Here is a 23,685-nt window from a genome sequence, read left to right on the forward strand (position 1 = left end):
TGGCAACATAGGAAGACCTTGAACTCATGTCCTCCCATGGTCACGTCAATTCTACAACCAGATATAGAACAATTCCTCCTGAAGAACTGACGGCTGATTGAACAGCTTCTGCACAACAAAAGTCAAGAGTCGCTGGCACCCCTCCCTGACAAAGCAGACTAGAGTAGAGGGGGACAGCCCTGAAGGACCCTCAAGCAGATTCACCTATGCTGGGGCACAGAAAAAAAGCTGTGGTTTAAAATGCTTAAATGACTAAAGATGGAAAAAACCCATTCACTAACCCTAGAGCCTCTGACAAACCAGGGTGGGGGTCGGGGGGATTCCAAGAATTTTCTCTGGGGTCAGAAGTGCTGGGAAGTACCACTGTTTATGTTGCCTCTCCACTTTGGTAGCACAGATGGGAGCAGAGTCTAGACACTCAAGCCCATCTATTGCCTCAGTGAGCTTCAGGCCCCCAGCCCAAACCAGCTCTAGCCATATTCCCAAGGTGCCTCCCAACCCATGCCTACTCAAGCGCCACATGGCCCCAGACCTCCATCCCATTCTTACCACCAACTTCAGTGTTCCCTGCCAGGATGCTTCCTACAGAGAACACCCAAGGACCCCTAGCTGGCACCCAGTACAGCTCTGGTCAGCCAGTCAAAGCTACACACAGGCAGGCATACACAGTCTGTGCAGGTAAGTTCCTACATGATGTCTACTCTTTCAAAACAGGGAGAGGTAGCTGTTTCACCCAATTCATGAAAACACAGAAGATCAAACAAAATGAGCAGACATATAAACATGCTCCAAACAAAAGAACAAGATGAATCTTCAGAAAAATAACTAATCAAAACAAAGATAAGCAAAATACCTAGTAACAGCCATAAAGATGATCACAAGACATAGAGAGGAGTGGATGAGCTGAGTGAGAAATTCAACAGTGACAGAAAATGTAAAAAACAACCAACCAAAAAAAAACAACCAAACAAACAAACAAAAAAAAAAACAACCAGAGTTGAAGAATACAGTAACTGAGATGAAAAATACAGGAGAGGACATCAACAGCATTTTAGCAGATGCAGAAGGGATCAGCAATCCAGAAGAAAGGATAATGGAAAGTACCCACTGAATAGCAAAAAGAAAAAAAATTTTTTTTTAAATTTTAAAAATTGAAGACGGATTATCAACAGATGAATGGACAAAGATGTGGTGTGTATACACACACACACACACACACACACACACATACAATGGAATACTACTCAGCCATCAAAAAATGAAATCTTGACATTTGGAATGACGTGGATGGAACAAGAGGGTATTATGCGAAAAGAAATCAGAGAAAGACAATTATCACATGATCTCACACTTAGGTGGAATTTAAGAAACATAACAGGATCACTGGGGAAGGGAAGGTCAAATAAAAGAAGACAAAATCAGAAAGGAAGAAAAACTATGGGACTCTTAATCATAGGAAACAAACTGAGGGTTGCTGGAGGTGAAGGGACTGAGAAGATGGGGTAACTGGGTGATGGACATTAAGGAGGGCATGTGATGTAATGAGCACTGGATATTATGTAAAACTGATGAATCACTAAACTCTACCTCTGAAATTAACAATATACTATATATTAATCAATTGATTTAAATTTAAAAAGTGAGATAGCTGTCATAATATTAAAAATCTTAATTTTGAAAATATTAAAAATCTTTAAAAATTTTTTTTAATTTTTTAATTATTTATTTATTTATTTATTTGACAGAGATCACAAGTAGGCAGAGAGGCAGGCAGAGAGAGAGGGGAGGAAGCAGGCTCCCTGCTGAGCAGAGAGCCCGATGTGGGGCTCGATCCCAGGACCCTGGGATCATGACCTGAGCCGAAGGCAGAGGCTTTAACCCCCTGAGCCACCCAGGCACCCCTGAAAATATTAAAAATCTTAAGTGAAAAAAAAAATTGAGGATAGGTTACAGGACCTCTGAGAAAACTTCAAGAGTACTAACATTTGCATTATGGAGGTCCCAGAAGAAGACAGAGAAAAGGGGCAGAAAACTTATTTGAAGAAATAATAGCTGAAAGGTTATCTAACCTGGATAAAGAGATATCCAGAGAGTCCTAAATAAGATGAATTCAATGAAGTCCACAAAAGATGTAGTAATTAAAATGTCAAGGATTAAAGATAAAGAGAGGGGCACCTGGGTGTCTCAGTGGGTTAAGCCTCTGCCTTCAGCTCAGGTCATGATCTCAGGGTCCTGGGATCGAGCAACACTGGGCTCTCTGCTAAGCTGGGAGCCTGCTTCCCCACCCCACCCCCCACTTGCCTCTCTGCCCACTTGAGATCTCTGTCTGTCAAATAAATAAAATCTTAAAAAAAAAAAGATCAAGAGAGAATCTTACTTTTTTGAAAGATTTTATTTACTTATTTGATAGAGATAGAGCAAAAGCAGGAAGGTGGGGGAGAGGGAAAAGCAAGACTCAATCCCAGGACCCCAGGATCATGACCCGAGCTAAAGGCAGACACATAACCTGCTGAGCCACTCAGGTGCCCCAAAGAGAGAATCTTAAAAGCAGCAAGAAAAAAGCAAAAAATTACTAACGAGGGAAATCCCATTAGGCTACCAGCTGATTTTTCAGCAGAAACATTGCAGTGCCATGATATATTCAAAGTGCTGAAAGAAAAATCCTGCTATCAAGAAAAGTCTACTGAGCAAGGTTATTATTCAGAATTGCAGGAGAGAGAGTTTCCCAGACAAAATTTAAAGTTTGTCACCACTAACCTGGCCATTAAAAGGACTTCTTTAAGCAGAACAGAACATAATCAGAAGACTATGAAAGGAAAAAATGTCATGGGTGAAATTAAATATATAGTAAAGATAGTAGATCAACCACCTAGAAAGCTAGTATAAAGGTTAAAAGACAAAAGTAGTAAAATCAATTATATCTAAAACATTAGTGAAGAAAGCCACAAACTAGAAAGATGTAAACTATGATATTATATACATAAAAACAGGGGGAGTAAAAACTTAGTGCTTTTAGAATATGTTCGAACTTAAACAATCATCAACTTAATATAGGTTGCTATATACTTAGAATATTATATATGAACCTCATGGTTACCATAAACGAAAAATCTGAAATAAAAACACAAAAAATAAAGAGAAAGGAATGCAAACATAACACCAGAGAAAGTCATCAATCACAAGAAAGCAAGAGAAGAAGGAACAGAAAAAAACTACAACAACCAGAAAACAATAAACAAGATGGCAGTAAGTACATGGCTATCAAAACTTTAAATGTAAGCAGTCTAAATTTTCCAATCAAAAGACTGAATGGATAAAGAAACAAGACCCATCTAAATGCTACCTACAATAGACTCATCTGAGACCTAAAGACACATAGACTGAAAGTGAATGGATGGTAAAAACATTTACTGTGCAAATGAAAGAAGAACAGAACAAAAACAAAAACCAAAAAAGCCCCCCAAACTGGAGTACCAATATTTATATCAGACTATCAGACAAAAATCAGAACTTTAAAACAGAGACTGTGGGAAGAGACAAAGAAGGGCATTACATAATGATAAAGTAATCCAACAAGAAGATATAAAAATTGTAAATATCTATGCTCAGCACTGGAGTACCTAAATGCATGAAGCAAATACTAACAAACAAAAAGAAATTGATGATAATAGGGACGCCTGGGTGGCTCAGTGGGTTAAGCCGCTGCTTTCGGCTCAGGTCATAATCTCAGGGTACTGGGATCAAGTCCCACATCGGGCTCTCTGCTCAGCAGGGAGCCTGCTTCCTCCTCTCTCTCTCTGCCTGCCTCTCTGCCTACTTGTAATCTCTCTCTGTCAAATAAATAAATAAAATCTTAAAAAAAAAAGAAATTGATGATAATATAGTGATAGTATGGCATCTTAACACCCCACTTACACCAATGGATAGATCATCTAGGCAGAAAATCAATAAGAAAACAGTGTCTTCAAACAACACATTAGACCAGATAGACTTAACACATATATATAGAACATCCCATCTGAAATCAACAGAATACACATTCTTTTCAAGCACACATAGAACATTACCTAGAAAGGATCACATTCAGTCACAAAATAAGTCTCAATAAATTTAAGAAGACTGGAATCAAATCAAATATCTTTTCTGACCACAAAATGTATGAAACTAGAGATTACAAGGAAAAAAAAAACAAAAACTAGAAAAAAGCAGAAACACATGTAGGCTAAACAACATGCTACTAAATAACAAATCAGTGAATGAAGAAATCAAAGGAATATTTAAAAAAATGCCTGGAAACAAATGAAAATGGAAATACAACAGTTCAAAATCTTTGGGATGTAGCAAAGGCAGTTTTAAGAGAGAGATTTATAGTAATACAGGTCTACCTCAAGAAACAAGAAAAATCTCAATCTAACCTACACCTAAATAAACTAGAAAAAGAGGAACAAATGAAGCCCAAAGTTAATAAAAGGAAGGAAATAATAAAGAGCAGAGAAGATATAAATAAAATAGAAACTAAAAAAAAAAAAAAAAAAAATAGAAAGGAATCATGAAACCAAGAGCAGGTTCTTTAAAGGATAAACAAAGTTGACAAAACTGTAGCCAGACTTATCAAGAAAAAAAGAGTGAGAACTAAAAGAATAAAATCAAAATGAAAGAGAAATTAAAACTAATATAGAAATAAAAAGGATTATAAAAGACTACTACAAAAAATTATACACCAACAAATTGGACGACCTAGAAGAAATAAATTCCTAGAAATACACAATCTTCTAAAACTGAATTAGGAAGAAATAAAAAATCTGAACAGATTTCTCTTCAGATTACCCTGACACAAAAACAAAAGACACTACCAAAAAAAAAGAAACTGACAGGCCAATATTCTTGATGAACATAGATACAAAAATACTCAACAAAATATTAGCAAATCAAATTCAACAGTACATTAAATAGTTCATTGACCAAGATCAAGTGGAATTTATTCTAGAGGAATTTATGCAAGGATGTTTCAATATCTGCAAAGAAATCAATGGGATACACCACATTAACAAAATGAAAGCTAAAAACCATATGATCATCCCAGTAGACACAGCAAAAGCATTTGACAAAATTCAACAACCATTCATGATAAAAAAAAAAAAAAAGTCTCAACAAAGGGTCAGAGGGAATATACTTCAACATAATAAAGACTATATATGACAAACCCACAACTAACATCATACTCAAGAATGAAAAACTAAAAGCTTTTCCTCTAAGATCAGAAACAACACAAGATGAACATTCTTGCCATTTTTATTCAACACAGAAATAGAAGTCCTAGCTGCAGCAATCAGACAAGAACTAAAAACCATACAAATTAGAAAGGAAGAAGTGAAACTGTCACTTTTTGCAGATAACATGATACTATATATGGAAACCCTAAAGACACCACTAAAAACCATTAGAACTAATAAATGAATTCAGTAAATTTGTACGATACAAAGTTAACATACAGAAACCTATATTGCATTTCTATACACTATACAGAAAGCAGCAGAAAGTGAAATTAAGAAAACAATCCAATTTATGATTGCATCAAAAAGAATAAAATACCCAGCAATAAATTTAACCAAAGAAGTGAAAGTCAAGTACTCTGAAAACTATAAGACACTGTTGAAAGAAATTGAAGGTAACACCAAAAAATGAAAAGATATCACACTCATGGATTGGAAGAATGAATATTGTTAAGATGTCCATATTGCCCAAAGCAATCTACAGATCCAATGAATCCCTCTTAAAATGCCAATAGTATTTTTCATAGAGCTAGAACAAATAATACTAAAATCTGTATGGAACCAAGAAAGACTGTGAATAGCCAAAGCAATCTTGAGAAAGAAAAAAACTAGAAGTATCAAAATCCCAGATTCCAAGCTATACTATAAAACTATAGTAATCAAAACAGTAAGGCACTGGCAGAAAACAGACAACAGGTCAACAGAACAGAGTAGGTAGCCCAGAAATGAACCCATGTTTACATATGGTCAATTAATCTACAACAAAGGAGGGAAGAATATATAATGGGGAAAAGACAGTCTCTTCAACAAATGCTGTTGAGAAAACTGGACATCGATGTACAAAAAATAAAACTGGACCACTTTCTTTTACCACACAACTTACATTGTACACAAAAGTACACTCAAAATGAAATAAAGACCTAAATGTAAGACCAGAAACTATAAAACTCCTAAAGGAGAACACTGTCAGTAATCTCTTGGACACTGGCCTTAGCAAACATTTTTCTGGACTGGTCTCCTTATGCAAGGGAAACAAAAGCAAAAGCAAACTATTGGGACTACATCAAACTAAAAAGCATTCACATAGCAAAGGAAACCATCAACAAAATGAAAAGGCAACCTACTAAATGATGTATCATTTGCAAATGATATATCCGACAAAGGGTTAATATTCAAAATATATAAAGAATGCATTTGACTCATTTATCACCCCCAAAAATCAGATTTAAAAAATGGCAGAAGATCTGAAAAACAATTTTCCAAAGAATACACCCAGATGGCCACAGGCACATGAAAAGATGCTCAACATCACTATTCATCAGGGAAATGCAAATCAAAACCACAATAAGATGGCTAGTAGCAACGAGACAAGAAATAACTGTTGGCAAGGACGTGGAGAAAAAGGAACTCTCATGTACTGTTGGTGGAAAAGTAAGCTGATGCAGTCACTACGGAAAACAGTATGGCGGGTCCTCAAAAAATGAAAAATGGAACTACCATTCCACTACTGGGTATTTACACAAAGAAAACAAAAACACTAATTCAGAAAGATAGGTGCACTTTGATGTCTACTGCAGCACTATTTACAATAGTCAAGATACAAAAACAACCCAAGTATCCAACAATAGAGGAATGGATAAAGAAGATGTGGACTATTAGTCATAAAAAAAAGAATGAAATCTTGCCATTCACAACAACATAGATGGACCCTATTATGCTAAGTGAAATTAAGTCAGATAGAAAAAAACAAATTTCACTTATATGCAGAATCTAAAAAACAAAACAAACAGAAACAGACTCACAAATACAGAGAACAAGGTGGAGGTTTTCAGAGGAGAGAAGGGTGAGGGGTGATAGGTAAAAGAGAACTAAAAAGACAAAACAGAACAAAAAAGGAACTAAGAGGTTCAAACTTCAAGCCTTCCTGGCAACAAGCTTCCCACAAGAATATGCCCCTTGCAGAGGACCTCCTCTATGCCTCCCTGGAGGAAGAGAAAAAAAAGCATAAGCAGCAGCGCCTGGTGCAGAGCTTTAATTCCTACTTCACTGATGGGAAATGCCCTGGATGCCATAAAATCACTGCCATCTGTAACCACGCACAAACACAGCAGTTTTGTGCGTTGGCTGTCCTGTGCCAACTGATAAGGAAGAAAAGCAAAGCTTCCAGAAGGATGCTCCTTCTGACAGAAGCAGCACTAAAAGCAACCTGAATCAAAATGAGTGGAAAACCATATACATATTTTAAATTAAAAAAAAAAAAAAAAGTACAAACTTCCAGTTTCAAAGTAAGTTCTGGGGATGAAAAGTACAGCATAGAGAGTATGTCAATAATTTTATACTGATTTTGTGTGGTGACGAATGGCAATTTATTGTGGTGAGTACTGTGTACTACATACAATTCTTGAATCACCATGTTGTAATCTGGAACTAATGTATTGGTCTATAGGTAAACTATACTTCAACTTAAAAAACATAAATGGACTAAATATTCCAATTAAAAGGCAGTGACTTTCAGCCTGGATTAGAAACAGCACCTAACAATATGGTCCCTATAAAAAATGGACTTTAAATCCAAAGATATAAGAGTATTTGCTTATAATTATTTCATTTTCTTTTATTTAAAAGCACAAAACCACAGGGGCACCTGGGTGGCTTAGTCAGTTAAGTGTCTACCTTTGGCTCAGGTCATGATCACAGGGTCCTGAAATCAAGCCCCAAGTTGGGACCCCTGATCAGTGGGGAGCCTGCTTCTCCCTCTGCCGCCACTCCCCCTCCTTGCGCTCTTTCTCTGACAAAGAAATAAAATCTTAAAAAAAAAAAAAAAAAGCCACCACCACCATCAGCACAGAACTATCAAAGGGTCTTAGGTTAGAGAAAAGTCCTTCATTCTATTCTGCTACAAACATGAATCAAACACCAAATCTATGTGCAAGACTCTGTACTAGGGGCTTCAGGGAGATGCCAGGAGAGGACGACTGACAATCTGTGCTAAAAGTGCCACAGAACTCAGAAGGACAAGAGGATATAAACTGTGAGATTTCCTTTGCTTAACGTGAAGTACAGGTGTGGGGAGAAGGGCAGCGATCAGCAAAGGCTCTGTGGAGGTCACCCAGCACTGTGCCCAAAGCACCAGAAGAACTCTGATGAAGAAATATTTTGGAGTTCATTATTCATTTATTTTCTAAACTGCAAGTCCAGACATCCAGCCAAGGGGTCACAAGCACAAGCTTTAGTGTCAGAGATTTAGGCTCCAGCTCTGCTCCTGACGACCCCAAGACCCAGGACAACTTACTTAGGTCTCCTGTGCCTCACCTTCTTCATGTGAAAAGAAAATAATCATTTCAATTTTATAGGAAGTCTAAAAGGAAGGAGAATGTTGCAAAGTGCTTTACAGAGTGCCCGCTTATTCCATTCATGTTACCAGAGAAATGGAATGTGCCCTCTACTCCTTAAAAAATAAAGCCTTCACTGATAAAGATAGCAAAAATGAACACCACAGCCCTACCATTTCTTAGTAATGATAAATTAAAGGGAGGAAATGCCAAAAACAAAATGGAGAGGCAGAAGACAGTATCTTTTATGTAGCAGGCATGTCATGTTTCCATGCTTGTTAGATGGCTGGATGACCCCAATGGCAGAGGAACTAAGTCTTGCAGGGCTAGCTAGCTACCTTCCACCTGCAGGAGAAGAGCCATGCACCCCAGGTCCCTGAAACTCTAAAGCAAATGGAGTCCCTTGCTATTCATGGCCAAATATTTCAGAAAGTTTCTACATCACATGGAAGTCTAACTACATGGAAGTGTAAATTCCCAGAAGTGTCTATGAGGTTCCTTCAGACAGTAAAGAACAGGGTACGGGAGACAATGGATGTTGACAGCCACAAAGAGAAGTGAGGAACCAGGAAGCCCGAAGGAAGCCCCTGGGCACTGAGCGGGAGCCACCATGAAAGGTGGCAGCTCTAGTTCTCCAAGAGGAATTACAGCAAGACTCTTTTTCAATCTGTGTCTCTGATTCGACTTTTACAGCTTATTGTTATTAGGGGCAGTGTCAGTTTCTGCTTCCTGGTGGCTCTGCCACCTGCTCGCTCTCCATGCTTCTCTAGGACTGCGCTCCACTGTACCAGCAAAGTCCCCCTCCCAGAGATTATCCTGGATAAGGGAAACTGTCACCCACATCACAGGACCCTGTTGTCCTTCATCCCCCGCCTAGAGGTGGCTTCCCTTAGCTCAGGCACTGACTCCTGATCAGCCTCGCGTAGCTGGGCTGCAGGGTCACGAGACCCAAAGTGTAGTGGTCTGTGTACACACAGACCTACCCACAGCTCTTCTGCCTGGAAAGCACCCCCACCTCTCGTGGCCCATAGGGGACCACAGGTTCACTTTTCAGATTTTTTTTTTTTAAGTAACCGCCACACCCGACACCGCACTTGAAAGCTCGACCCTGAGGATCAGGAGTCGCATGCTCTTCCGCTGAGCCAGCCCGGTGCCTCCCACAGGTTCTCTTCAAAACATTATAAAGAACATTTCCTTGCACCAGGGCCTGCGAACTGTAGTAGCAACAGTTCGACATCCGAACGAGGTTTGAAAAAAATCCCAAGACAAAACTGAAGGAACTCTAAGTTTAACATCTGAATAGACTTTTTAAGAGTTGGCAGGGACCTAAAGGGCCACGTGGTCCAAACCCACCCTCTATGCAGTGATCCGGGTCCCAGCATCTATAACTGGCAGAGAATGAGAGCCCTGAGGTCCCGTGCCTCTTGACAAGTAGAAGCTCGAGACATTTCCTCCTGGTTAAGCCACAAATCAAGAGGAACAGTAACAGGCATCTGCGGGCAGCGATTCACCCTATGAGAAGCCACATAAACATGACTTGAAATGTTGCACTTTCATGATGCCTTTGGTTAGGGAAAGAGGTGAATCCCCCCACCAACAACTTTTTGAAAATTATTTAAAAAATGAACTTAAGACACAAAAAGATCACATGACAATTTGCATCACTTGGATTTCTTTGGTAGAGCTATTTGGACAAATCACTCTTGTGGGAATACTGTCCAAGAGGCTCCTCTGTTTCAAAGAAGCCAACGTGAGCTCCTCTCCTGGCCTTTTCTTGATCCATGTATCGGCATGAAGCTAAATAAAAACTGTGAAACTATTTATCATCCACACACGCTGTGGCACTCCAATTCTGCAATAAGACACCATTCTGTCTTACCAGTTTAAAAAAAAAAAAAAAAGTGCTGGGCATTTGTCAAAATCTCCTATGCATTCTGCGGTTGGAAAAACCAAACATTGGCTTTTCTGGGGCAAGCCGGATGAAGGGGTTTTAAAAGTATACATCTATTTTTTTTTTTTTAAGATTTTATTTATTTGACAGAGAGAGAGATCACAAACAGGCAGAGAGGCAGGCAGGGGTGCGGGGAAGCAGGCTCCCTGCTGAGCAGAGAGCCTGATGCGGGGCTCGATCCCAGGACCCTGAGAGCATGACCTGAACCAAAGGCAGAGGCTTAACCCACTGAGCCACCCAGGCGCCCCAAAAGTATACATCTTTTATATGAATGCAAACTCATGACAATAGACAGTCAAAAATAATGCACGAAACTTTCTTGGGAAAGGTAATCTAGGAGTTTTACAAAACCCATGACAGTACTGCTTCCAAAACCCAGACTTGCCCCAAAATGTAAGGGGATATGTGGTGAGTAACTCAACTTCTGAAAACACAGTGGGACTTTTATTCCCAGGAAGGGGGAACTGGTTGCCCACCTTAATCCTGCAAAACTCGACCTTGCAAACAGCATGGGGCCAAGATGCATTCTGAATGCAAAGAAGGAATGAGTGGTCTCCTCCCCCCCACACACCCTTTTTAGTGATGTGGTAGGTTTGCTGTTTTGGTGGGGTTTCTGAGATATGGTTTACATGCCACAAAATTTACCTTTTTTTTTTTTAAAGATTTTTATTTATTTGACAGAGAGACATCACAAGTAGACAGACAGAGAGAGAGAAAGAGGAAAGCAGGCTCCCCCCCAAGCAGAGAGCCCGATGCGGGACTCCATCCCAGCACCCTGGGATCATGACCTGAGCCGAAGGCAGCGGCTTAACCCACTGAGCCACCCAGGTGCCCCAAAATTAACCTCTTTAAAGTGAATATATTTAGTGTTTAGTGTACTCTCAAGGTGTGCAACCATCACCACTATGTAATTAGCAGAATGTTTTCATTACCCGAACAGAATCTCCATACCCATTCCTCCTTGTCCCTCGAGACCAATAACCTGCTTCCTGTCTCTGTGGACTTGCCTATTCTGGATAGTCCAATGGAATCACTCAATATATGACCTTTTGTGTCTGACTTCTCTCACCTAACATAGATCTTCAAAATTTATCCATGACATAGCACATATTGGTTTTTCATTCCTTTTTATTGCCAAATAATATTCCATTGTGTGAATATGCCATTTTATTTAACCATTCATCACTTGAAGGATCTTTGGGTTGCTTCCATTTTGGGGCTATTATGAGTAGTGTTGCTAGGAGCATTTGTGTGCGAGTTTATGTGCAGACATGAGTTCTCACTTCCCCCGGATATGTACCTAGAAGTCGAATTGCAGGGCCACATGGTGACTCTGTATTTGAACTTTCAGGAACTGCCAGACAGTTTTCCCCACAGTACATGCCATGGCACTCCAATTCCCAAACAAGACACCAATACATCTTACCATTAAAAAAATCTTCACCATTTTACATTTCCACCAACAATCTCTGGGGGTCCTAATTTCCCTACTTCTCCACTGAAACTTGTCCATCTGTCTGTAGCCATCCTCACAGGACTGAAGGTTACACAACCAAACACCTCTCCCTGTAGTGTAGATCTGCATTTCCCTGACGACGGCTGACACTGAGTGTCTTTTCATGTGCTTATCAGTCCTCTGTGTTGGAAAAACATTATTCCGATTCTCTGCCCATTTTTTATTTGGGTTGTCCTTTTATTATTGGATCATAAATTTCTTTCTATAGTCTAAACACAGGCCCCTCATCAGACATGTGATTTGAAAAGTTCTCTCATCCTGCAGGCTGTCTTTTCACTTTCTTGGTAGTGTCTTTTAATGCACTTAAGTTTTTCATTTTGAGGAGATCCAATATATTTTTTCCTTTGGCTGCTGATCTTTGTCAATTCTATTAATATACAGTTGTTTCCATGGAGAACTGACTGTAATGACTAACTAGCCAAGTGTCTTCCTCAATTTTATTTCAACTGTGATATAATAAACTGCTTATTCAGTTAACATGTCTGCTCTCATTTCTCCCTTTGGAGAGAATAAGTGGTTGGGATTCCCCTGATGGAGAGGAAACAGATTGAGGCTCTCAGACTACGGATTGGAATTACTTATCTCGGAGGCGTAAAACTGGGAATATAATCCTGAACGTCTGGTGCTTAGCCTGAACCTGTGCTGTGCAGTGCCAGCAGCCTCAGCATCCCAGTCCTGGCCGCCTGTCCTGTGGCTCCCACCGCGAGGCCCTCCATCGGGCTCCAGCTCCCCCTCCTCTGCTGGGCCCCAGACGTGGCCATTCCTCGAGGCCCAGTCTCCGCAGCTCCCTCTACACATGGTCCCAAGCTTTCTTCAAGGCTCCTACCTTCACTGTGCCATTGCTCAGCTCAGCCCAGACACACGGCGCCCACTGGGGCTTCGTGTGTCTGCAGCACAAGAGCACCTTCTCTTCGAGGTACTCACCCCTCCAGACTGAACTAGGTCTACATCCGCCCACTCACCCGGCCTCAGTCTTCGGATCTCCCTTCTCGCGCTCCTCCCGGCAGCCCGCCACACCAGCCCTTGACCCAGCGCAGTGGCCCCGCTTACCCCGCTTACCGGTCTCCTCCAATCCCATTAAATACGCCCCACTCCGTAAAGGCTAAACCCTGCCACACAAAGCCCTCCCGAATCGCACTCAATCTGTCCTTCCGCCTCATCTGCTTCTAGTTCTCTCGCCAACCCACCACTCCAAACGCACCCCGCCACCCAGTTTCCAACGCACCCTGTTTTTATCCCGCGCTCTCCATGGTTGCGGGTGCCACCCCTCCTCCTCCCTCGCCAGCCCCTTCTTTCCCACCTAAGGAGGACAGCAGCCACCTGCCATTGGGTGCTTTCGTGTGCTAGGACTGCGCAGGGCAAGCGCCCTTCCTCCCATTAATCCCACTTCCTTCACTAAGGAAGCCCCCTTTTGTTCATTTCTGAAGCCCCATTTCTGTCCCTACTATTTCCTTGACCCTCAATCATTCATTCCTATTGCTCAGATGATATACCTTCCTGTTCCAAACCCCCACGTCCCCCGCTCCTGAAGTACAAATACAAATACTGAGCCCCCACAAGGGACCGGGTGCTCTGCGAAGTAAGTGTCAGAGGTGCAATGAAGGAGGGAAAGACCAAGTTCTGGGAGCGCCTCACAGAAGCACTCCCAGGGGCAAGTCCAAGGGGTTTAACAACTCGTTAAAGAATTATGGTCAAGGGGTGCCTGGGTGGCTTAGTCCATTAAGAGTCTGACTCTTGACTTTGGCTCAGGTCGTGATCTCAGGGTCGTGAGATCAGGCCCTGCATCTGGCTCTGCGCTTGGCAAGGAGTCTGCTTGAGGGGTCTCGCTCTCCCTCTCCCTCTGCCCTGCCCCTGGCTTGTGCTCACTCACTCTTTCTAAAATAAATAAATCTTAAAAAGAAAAAAAAAAAATTATATTCAAGAAGTATGCCTTTTCGACTGTGCTAAATTCAAATTCTACAAGGAAAAAATACCAAGTGCCAGGAAAGCACCTAACAGGGAGAAAAGGCCCTCACTAGGTTGTTCAGAGCAGGCTCTATACAGGGACGGATAAGTTCTGTGGGGAACCCGCCTTCTCTCTCTACATGTCCTGAGTCCCTGAAGGTGGACCTTGCCTCGTTCGCCTTTGTAGTTTTAGCACATGGGGTAACAGGTGACGGAGTGCAAGAGTGACTCGGGGGGAGGAAGGGGAGAATCTGGGAGCAGAAAAGCAGCTCATCTAGAAACTGAGCCAGAGTCAGGACACCCCGGGAGGCAGCCCTGGGTTCAAATCTCAGCCCTGCCACTCAGAAGCTCTGAGAATATTACTTAACCTCTCCATACCTCCAGACTAACCAGCTCCCTCGCAGAGTGGCCGTGATGGCTCTATGTAAGCACAGACACAAAGCCCCATGAAGGCCTAGTACGTGAAGGCACCCAGGAAATAAATGGTGGCTACTGTCCTCATTACCATTAGTTGAACTATTGTTCAAGGGCTCAAAGGCTGGAAATGAGCTCTGAGAATTGTCCATCAGGTCATCAAGTTCATCAAGCTCAGGCCAACTCACTACTGAGACTTCTGAGTCTGGATCTTCTACGGTCTACAAAGGAGATGCACCCAGAAGGGTCCGCCAAAAGTACGGGAGGCTCTTGCCAGGCCCTGGAACTACCCAAAATTTACTCTGCTTGAGGTCCGCCTTCCTGCTCAGGCTGACCTCAGGATTTAAGGCCCCAGGAATCGGAGGCAAAAGAGAAGCCAAGGCCAAAGGTCACCACGAACACTTCCCAGTCTGGAGGGCACTTATCTCTAAGAGGAAACACAAAAGAACTCTTCATCTTTCCATGCTGGCCTGTCTCCTCGCCGTCCGGCCATCTGCATGCATCCTCTTCTGACTGGGGGCCCGAGGGCAGAAAGCAGGGTGTGCAGCAGGCAGAAGGAGTCCAAGGCCTCATTCTTGGCACTATCAACAGCTCAAGTGACATGGCAAAGAGAAACTGAGGCAGCAGGTGGGCTTAAAGCTGCCACTCACCTGACTTTAAGACGAGGAGATTTTCCTCGGTTATCTGGGGGAGCCCAACACCACCATAGGGCTCTTAAACAGGGAAGAGGTGGCAGAAGTCAGCGTCAGGCGATACGAGAAATGATATGAGAAAGACTCAACCGGCCACGGGAGGCTTTGAAGATGGAAAAAGGGCCATGAGCCAAGAAATGTGAGCAGCCCCTAGAAGCTCGAAAAGGCACTGAAATGGATTTTCCCTTACAGCTTCCAGAAAAGAACGCAGTCCTGCTGAAACCTTAATTTTAGCCCAGTGAGACCCATTTTGGACTTCTGCCCTCCAGAGTTGTAAGATAATAAATCTGTGTTGCTTTAAGCCACTAACTTTGTGGTAATTCGTAATAGAGACAACAGAAACTAATATCCAGAGCTAATGCAGATAAATAGGGATGTACCGTTCTCTCCCTGGGGCTTGAGGGCTTCAGAGGTAGTGCCGAAAGCCAGAGTGGGGGCAGACATGCTACTACCTTTTACGCAAGAGGCTTTAATAAAAGATGCTTAAAATACTTCTTAAAAGGCACTTGTGTAGTAGGAAGAGTCCGAGGTCAGACAGAGCTGGATTCAGTCTGTTTATCTTCCCATACTTTCCTGAACTCCCCTGGGCCTCGGGTCTTCAACCATGAAAATCAGGTTGACCACCTCCCTGGAGGTGAAACCTATGAGAGTTCAGTAGGGCAACGGGTAGGACAGAGCTTGGCTCAAAGAAAGCAGCCAGGAAAGAGCTCCTCCTCCGGTCTCCTCCCTTCTAGTCTTGTGGGGATTAAGCACCAGCACAGAAGAACCCATCTCAGCCCTCTCCCCCATAAATGCAAGCATCACGAGGAGCAGAAGCCCACCTCCTCTAATCTACCCAAGAAGCTGGGAGTTAGGCGGAGGCTCCATTCACTCGTTCATTTATTCAACCAAGGTTTCTTGCATGGCCAGGGCCAAGGTGGTGAGGGAAACGGACCGGTGTCTGCCTTCACGGAGCCTACGTGCCGGCAGCACCGACGTCCATCAAATGCCCGGCAAACGATCCCCCGTCCCATCAGGGAAGGCTCCGACAGAGAGGTGTGCAGGCCGCAAGGGACAGGGTTGGAGTGGGGAAGCGATCAGCCAGGAGGTCAGAAAGGCTTTGTAGAGAACAGTGGGGCGCTGAGAGCTGAAGAATGATGAGCATTAACTAGATGACAGGCCGAAGACCCTTCCAGGCGGAGGACTAAAACCACGAAAACGCCGGAGAGTGGAAGGGAGGGAGGCCTAAGTAAAAGAAGGCCAGCGTGGCTGAGCGGCAGAGGAAAAGGGGAAGGAAGGAAGGAAGAGGAAGAAAATGACTCTGATTCAGCTGGATGGGCGGCGGGTTCCATTCCCCGAAACAGGAAATGCCAGAAAAGGGCCACGCTGGGGGCGGGGGGGGAGACCATGAGGTCAGTTTGGGGTTTAGGGTACCTTTGGGACAGTCAAGCAGAGCTACCAGGGGGCATCTGGATATACAAGTCCGGAGCTCTGGGCTAGTACGCTCTGGGCTAGGAGTGTGAACGCGGCCCCGTGTGCGAGCAAAGCAGGGATGGAAGCAGGGAGGGGGGCCCGGGTGAGCCTGCCCTCCACAGCGACATGGGGGCCTCTGACCAACATGTAACACCCAAGAGCTAGAAGGAGACTGCGAAGGCGGCTGGAGGGAGCAAGCAGTCTGGGAAGTCAAGTGTTACCCAGGACGTCACATAAGGGAGCAGAGTGTATCCAGGAGGGAGTCCGTAAGACTCCCCAGGATGCGGCCTGACAAATGGGACCCTGCTTGCCCGGCTGGGTGACAATCGTGGGGAGACCTGATGTTCAGGAAGTGAGGCCTATATTCTCCTAGAGGGCCCTGGGAAGTGACTCGGATATTAAGAGGCTCCACTGCTAACAGCCTCCTAGGGAAAAACCAACAGAAGAGCAGAGATCACTGTATCCAACGGCCTGGCCTCAGGAAGTGGCTCACACCAGAGCACAGAAAAGAACAGACACTGGCCTGGACACATTCTCCATCCCCAGGCTGGTTAAATATGGATAGCTTTCGAACTGGGGCAATACTGGAGACCTGACACCGGGGCACGGGGCAGGGGGGCTCCTCCTCTTCCGCAGGTACCCAGCTGGCAAGGCGCCCGGGCTGGGGCCTCTGGCTGCGGCAACGGCAGAGCACCACTTTCCAGCTCCTCCGCCCCAGCGCTGAACCCACTTACCTGGTAAGACTCCTGGACCTTGGACTCCGTCTGTCTCCTTTTCCTGCCCGTCCGTCCGCTCTGAGTTCTCAACCACCTGATCCAACTCCTCACTCAGCTGGAGGGGAACAAAGAGGGCAAATCGGTCAGCCGCACCAGCCCTGCTACTTAGGACTAGAATAAGAAAGCAGAAAGTCCCTCTTGACGGTCACACACACACACACACAGTACCACATGATGTAGGGTGTGCTATACCAGTTCTACAGATGAGGACACCAAGGCCCAGGAAAGTCATGTAACTTCCTGTGTGTCGGTTTCCCGGGGCTGCTCTAACAAAGCACCGAAGACCGCGTGGCTCAAAAGAACAGAAGCTGAGTCCCTCAGAGTTCTGGAAACTAGAAATCTAAAATCAAGGTGTTGGCAGGGCTGATTCCTTCTGAGGGCTGTGAAGAAGAATCTTTTCCATGACGCTCTCCTAGCTTCTGGTAATGGTGGGCAAGCTTCGGTGTTCTTGGCCTGTAAGGCATCTCATCTCCAATCTCCACCTTCATCTCCACATGGAGTCTCTGTGTGTCTCTGTGTCTCCACACGGTCATCTTCTTATAAAGACGCCATATTGGATAAGGGCCCACACTACTTCAGGATGACCTCCTCTTAACTAATTACATCTGCAATGACCTTATTTCCAAATAAGGTCAGTTTCTGAGGTACTACGGGTTCACATTCTCCACACATCTTTTTGGAGGGGCGTAATTCAGCCACAACACTTTCCATGGCCACAGAGCCAAAAGTCAAATCTAAGTTGGTCTAGTTCCAAAGCCTATAAACTTAACGGCTTCCCAGAGAAGGAGGAGGAAACGCAGCTAAGAGTCTGCTAAGAGGCAGGAGGAAACAGTGAAAGTGGTGACGGAACTCTCCAGGACTCTGGCTCGCGTCTACGCACGCCGACTGCAAATGGCAGAACGAAATGGAGAGGGCAGCCCATCCCAGAAACAGATCCTGGTAGCTGGTAACTTCAATCTCCCCTCATAGTGTTCTCATCTGGGAAATGGGGGAAGTGCCACTGAGAGGGATACGGGGCAAAAGGATACAATGATAACCAACAATTCTGGTAGCAATGAGGAGGAAGAGGGCAAGAGAGATCAAGACCAGAATTTAGGGGCGCCTGGGTGGCTCAGTGGGTTAAGCCGCTGCCTTCGGCTCAGGTCATGATCTCAGGGTCCTGGGATCGAGTCCCACATCGGGCTCTCTGCTCAGCAGGGAGCCTGCTTCCTCCTCTCTCTTTCTGCCTGCCTCTCTGCCTACTTGTAATCTCTCTCTGTCAAATAAATAAATAAAATCTTAAAAAAAAAAAAAAAAAGACCAGAATTTAGAGGACTTATCACTGAATTAGGAGGGAGGGGAAGGGGATAGCTTTCCTAAGTATTTTCTTAGGTTCACAGTGTCAGCACTTAAGGTCTCAAAACATTTTCACTAAAAATTAATCTCCAGGAGACTTGGGTTAAAATAAAACTCTCGTGTATCTACTGGTCTTCAATCTCTCTCTTTTTAAACTGTAGTTTTAAGTAGCCTCTACACCCAACATGCAACTTGAACTTACAACCCCAGTATCAAGAGTCAAATGATCTACCCACTGAGCCAGCCAAGTGCCTCTATCATCCTTTCTATGCATCCACTCCTGCCCCTTAGAATCAGATAAAACCTTCAGTTTGAAGACCTCCAAGCTCACAGGAAAATCAACACGTGGGAGAAGAGTAGGAGGCTGGAGAAACACTATGAGATACGGGTCATGGGAGCACAGAGCAAGACGTCCCAAGACTCTTGGCTGGCCAAAGAGAAAGAAGGATGTTAGTTCTGAGAAGGCCCAGAGTTCTGTGTTCCAGGCCTTACCCAGGTTCAGCCCAAACCAGTTCCCTTCTTGACCACCTGCAGCCCTAATGAGTCCACTCCGTGCCTGGCCCATCCCCAAAGCCAAATCCCCCTTCAGCAAAGCAGTTTCACTCAGAGCTAGGTCTGCTGTCAGAACAATCCAGGCAGGACTAGCGCAGGCCACTCTCTGGGAGGCCTCCTTCTGAACAAAGCAAGAGACAGGGACTTCAAAATGAGCCACTGAAGAAGGGGAAGGGTCCTTTCGATGTCTTCCATCTTAGGGTGCCCCCAAAAGGAAAGTGACTCTACCTTTGGCCTTGCCCCTAAAAGCAAGATAACTGCCTATATTTTAATAACCATTTTAGAAGCCCTGCTGGGAAAGGTGATACTGCAGGTTGTGTACAACCTGTCTGTACAACCTGTACTGTCTGTAGACAGTGAGGGACATGGTCCTACAAACCAGGATCCCAAAGCTCCCTAGAAGCAGGAGCTGCCCACGCTCTTTAACAAGAGCCACCATTCACTGAGGGGTCTCTCCCTGCCAAGCGCTGAGCTAAGCACATTCTGTATACCAACTCATTGGTATAGGAGATAAGGCCTATCGCTACCCTCCTTTGCAAATGAAGAAACCCGAAGCTCAGAGAAGTTAAGTGACTTGACAAATGGCCAGAAGCAGAGCCAGGTTAGGAACACAGGCTTTCTGACTTGAAAGTAGTATTTATCCACTATGCTCTTCTCCCTATAAACCTGAAAACTTACAGAGGAAAGACACAACTCATTCCTGAGAATTCCCTCACTGTCTAGAGTATAGAATCTAGAGACCACAGAATCCACAGCACTGGGTTAAAAGTCATCTGGCTCCTTTGGGATAAAGGAGATGGTAGGAGAAATACAGAAATTTGTCCCAAAGTCAGATTCCAGAGCAGGTCCTATACTAAAAAATAGCAAGCCTTAGGCAAATCTCATCGACTTTCAACTAGGCTTCCCCTTGCACTCTAGAGCTAAGCCATCTGCTTGATCCACACAGGATCATTTACAAAGCAAGGAATGTACATCAATAGTGGTCAGTATTGGTCAAGACAACAGGAAGTACATAGGAGAAGAAGAGGCAGAATGCTAGACTGATCTGGGAAGTCAGTCTCCAAGGAGCGTGGGACTAACGATCCCTCCTTGAATAACGGGGGGATGGTTGAATTTTAACCAATGGAGTTTCAGAGACAGTTAAAGAAAAAGAAACTGTGTGAGAAAGCGGAAAAGGGACAGGAAAGCAGGTGCACCTTTGTAAAGAGTGAGTTTCCAGTGTTGTTAGAATATAAGTGGGTGAGATGCTAATTGAAGCTATGACTCTGAGCAGTGCTTTGAAAGCTGCTAAGAAGTTTGGACTTGAGTCGTTCAAGAGCATCAGGTTGTTTGTAAAAAGGGATGTTGTGGGATCAAGGCAGGGCCTCAAAAGGAACCCGCACAGCATGGGAGACACCACAGGGAGAGCTGGTAACACAGCATCTCACGCAGCCGGCCAGAGGAGACACAGGGACACAAACCGGAGGACTGAAGATGTGGAACTGACTGAGCTCACAAGCGAGGGGACCACCGTGCGGGGCGCAGGGGAGGATGATCCCCAGAGATGACCAGGATACAGGACCTGAGAGGAGGAGAGCAGTTCACTAGCTCCGGGGAGTCGGGAGGTGGGAGGGAAAGCTGGAACCGCAGCCTGGAGCTCAGCACGAACAAGAAAGAGACAAAGAGCTGGAAAGTGATAGTTAAAGTAGTGGGAGGAGATGAGACAGTTAAGAAAAACCGAGCTCGGCGAGAAGCACCTTTGCAAAGTTAGGCGGGCCTCCAAACACAAGGCATAATTATCGCTGTCATTTACACCTGCAAGGGGCCACGAGGCCTCGGGCTTGCAGAGAGGCTAATGCCTCCCGCACATCCGTTCCAGCCGGGAGAGGGGCGCCCGTGCCGCCACTTGTTGCAAAGATCTGCCGGGGTCAAGGCCCGCCCGCGCGCAGCTGCCGGGGTCCGACTCCGCTTTAATCATTCACCTGCTGGCGACCCGTCGCGGCTCCTCCGGGGCCCCGGCTCCATCCCGCGCCGGCGGCATCCGGAGGAGGCTCGGCGTCCCGCTTCCTTCCTGCCCCGCCGCGCCTCCGCACGCGGGGACCCCCTCCCCCGCCGCACTCCTCGAAAACCGCACTCGAGCCACCGGGACGCCCCCCGCACCCCAACCCGCCCGGACGCGGGGACCCCGCTCGGATGCCCCACGGGAAACTTTGCTTCCGCCCCCGCCCCCAACTGCCATGTACCTCCTGGTAGGATGTGGAGAGCTCCTGCCGGATCATGGCACTGACCCGAGCTGAGGTGCACCTGAGACCGCGACGGCTCGGGAGCAGCGGCGGGCGAGGACCGCAGCCGCCGCACTTTAAGCTGCCGGCTCCGCGGGGCGAAACCGGTTCGGAGGTGCGGCCCCGAGACCAGGCGGGGCGGCAATCGACGCATGCGCCTCGTTGCCGCTGATACCACGGGAGGGTTGCTGGGAAATGTAGTTCTGGGCAAGAAGCCTCTCAGCAACTCTTGAATGGCAAGACCTGCGCTCTACCCAAAGCCACGTTTAAGCCAGGCGTTAGACGCACGTGCTCTTTTCACCTCCCACTTCCTCTGTAGGTTAGAAGAGGAGGGACGGAGAAAAATGAGTGGAAAGTGGAATAAAGAGGTCAGGTCAGATGAGTGGGAGAGCCTAATCTATAAGTGCAAGAGGCAGTCTGGTGGTTTCTAACCATTAATAAATGTCTGCCGAACACTGTATATTACAAAGCACTTTCATTCATATTATGTCCTTGATCCTGCAAGGAACCCTGTAAGCTGGACATTTTGCTCCCTGTTTTACAAGGAAGTTGAGGTACCTTGTTTCGGAAAGGATTTGAGCAAGGCAGTCATAAAGTATTTTTTTGTTGTTGTTGTTTTGAAAAGAATATTATTTAATCCAGGAACAAACTACAGAATCCAAACACTTTCATTATTCCTAGGGCAGACAGTTTGGAGTCAGGACGTCTAGGTTTTTGTCCTGGCTTTGCCCCTCTCCCACAGGTTTTTGTTTGTTTGTTTTGTTTTTGTTTTTAAGATTTTATTTATTTGAGAGAGAGAGCAGAAGCGGGTTGGATGGGCAGAGGGAGAAGCAGGCTCCCCTCAGGCAGGAAGCCCAAAGCAGGGCTCGATCCTAAAGCCCCAGGATCATGACTTGAGTTGAAGGCAGGTGCTTGACCAACTGAGCCCTGAGGTGCACCTCCTGCAGATAATACCCTGGGCCCTCCTATCTATGCCTAAACCCTGCCCTGCTCACAGGGCCTTACTGAGAGCCTACAGATCATGCAGGAAAAAACAAAAGTGCGGTTCCCCTGCAGCAGAAGCCTTCTCCCCTGGATGTGGTGGGGAATACGGTGTCTGGCTTGTAGCACGGTGGATCTGTGGACTGCATCTTCCCCTCCTCCCACTGCCTGAACTGCCATTCTCTGTGGCCACCCCGGGCCGATTAGTCGTGAGGCAAATAGAGGTCACTTATGCTTTGGTGAATGCTGCTCTGTGTCCTGGGCAGCTGCAGCTCTGCGAGGCCCTGCACGCTCGGGGCCACTCGGGGCCTCTTCCGTCTTCAGCAGTAACCACAGTAGCACCAACGACATCAAACCCCCTGGACCTCCAGAGTATTAGTAGAGGGAGGCCTACCCCACCCTGGGTTCCCTGGTCTTGCATCTTTAAAGGGACCATATACATAGCACATATACCATATATATTATAGGTACTCACCAATGTTCAGTTTATGAATGGAACACTTATTCCAGCCATTTGACAGTTGCTCTCAAATACAAAGGACAACAAACAACTCTTTAGATTCCTAGCTGTGTTAACGCGAGGCTGGTGGATAGAACAGGTCACACAATCATAGAATTTTAGAGCTTGAAGGACCAGAAAAATCTAGTCCAGCCCTATTGATCCCCTCTACTCTTTGTTGCTCGGATCAAACCGGAAAATTACAGAGCCCCACATCTGAAGGAGATACTAGTACAATCTCTGACATGGTTTTAATAAATATGGCACCGGGCCCTGGGATACAGAAACAAATGGGACACTCCCAGGTCCTGGCCCTCTGGCTCCTCCATGCTAGAGTGGAGAAACCATGAACACATAAATAGAATTTTCTGTACCAGCTGTTCCCAAGTCCTGTCCTCCTACTCTCTCATGAGCACACACGAATCAGGCTTTCATCCTCTCCGCTCCACTGAAATGTGGTGGTCAAGGTCACAAATGACCTCAGAGTTGTCAAATCAGATGTCCATTTCCCCATCCTCCTCTTTTTCTCATGAGGTTTTTTTTTTGTTTTTTTTGGTATAGTTGTAACACAACGTTACATGATTTTTAGCTGCACAACATAGTGATTCAACAAGTGTATAGGTTATGCTGTGCTTACGACAAGTGTAGCTGCCATCTGTCACCATTCAGTGCGATGACACGATCATTGATTATATTCTCTCTCCTGT

The 23,685-nt window shown here is 45.2% G+C and overlaps 1 protein-coding gene across 13 annotated transcripts in view; it reads right to left on the bottom strand.

The window, feature by feature from the left end:
- PACC1 (proton activated chloride channel 1) overlaps positions 1–23,685 on the bottom strand; it is a 442,395-nt gene that overhangs the window by 16,124 nt on the left and 402,586 nt on the right. For 11 of the 13 annotated variants that reach the window (XM_082702480.1, XM_082702481.1, XM_082702473.1 and 8 more), the window contains one exon: positions 17,309–17,405. Coding sequence is in view for 5 of the 13 variants with exons in the window: in XM_082702477.1 (XP_082558603.1) it covers positions 17,309–17,405 (97 nt within the window). In the remaining 8 variants the exon portion in view is untranslated. Of the gene's footprint in view, positions 1–17,308; positions 17,406–21,459; positions 21,646–23,685 lie in introns of those variants that run through there. The other 2 variants (XM_082702478.1, XM_082702470.1) reach the window with 2 other exon arrangements.

The sequence above is a fragment of the Mustela nivalis genome (genome assembly GCF_964662115.1).
Source record: "Mustela nivalis genome assembly, chromosome: 16".
Taxonomy (NCBI): Eukaryota; Metazoa; Chordata; class Mammalia; order Carnivora; family Mustelidae; genus Mustela; species Mustela nivalis.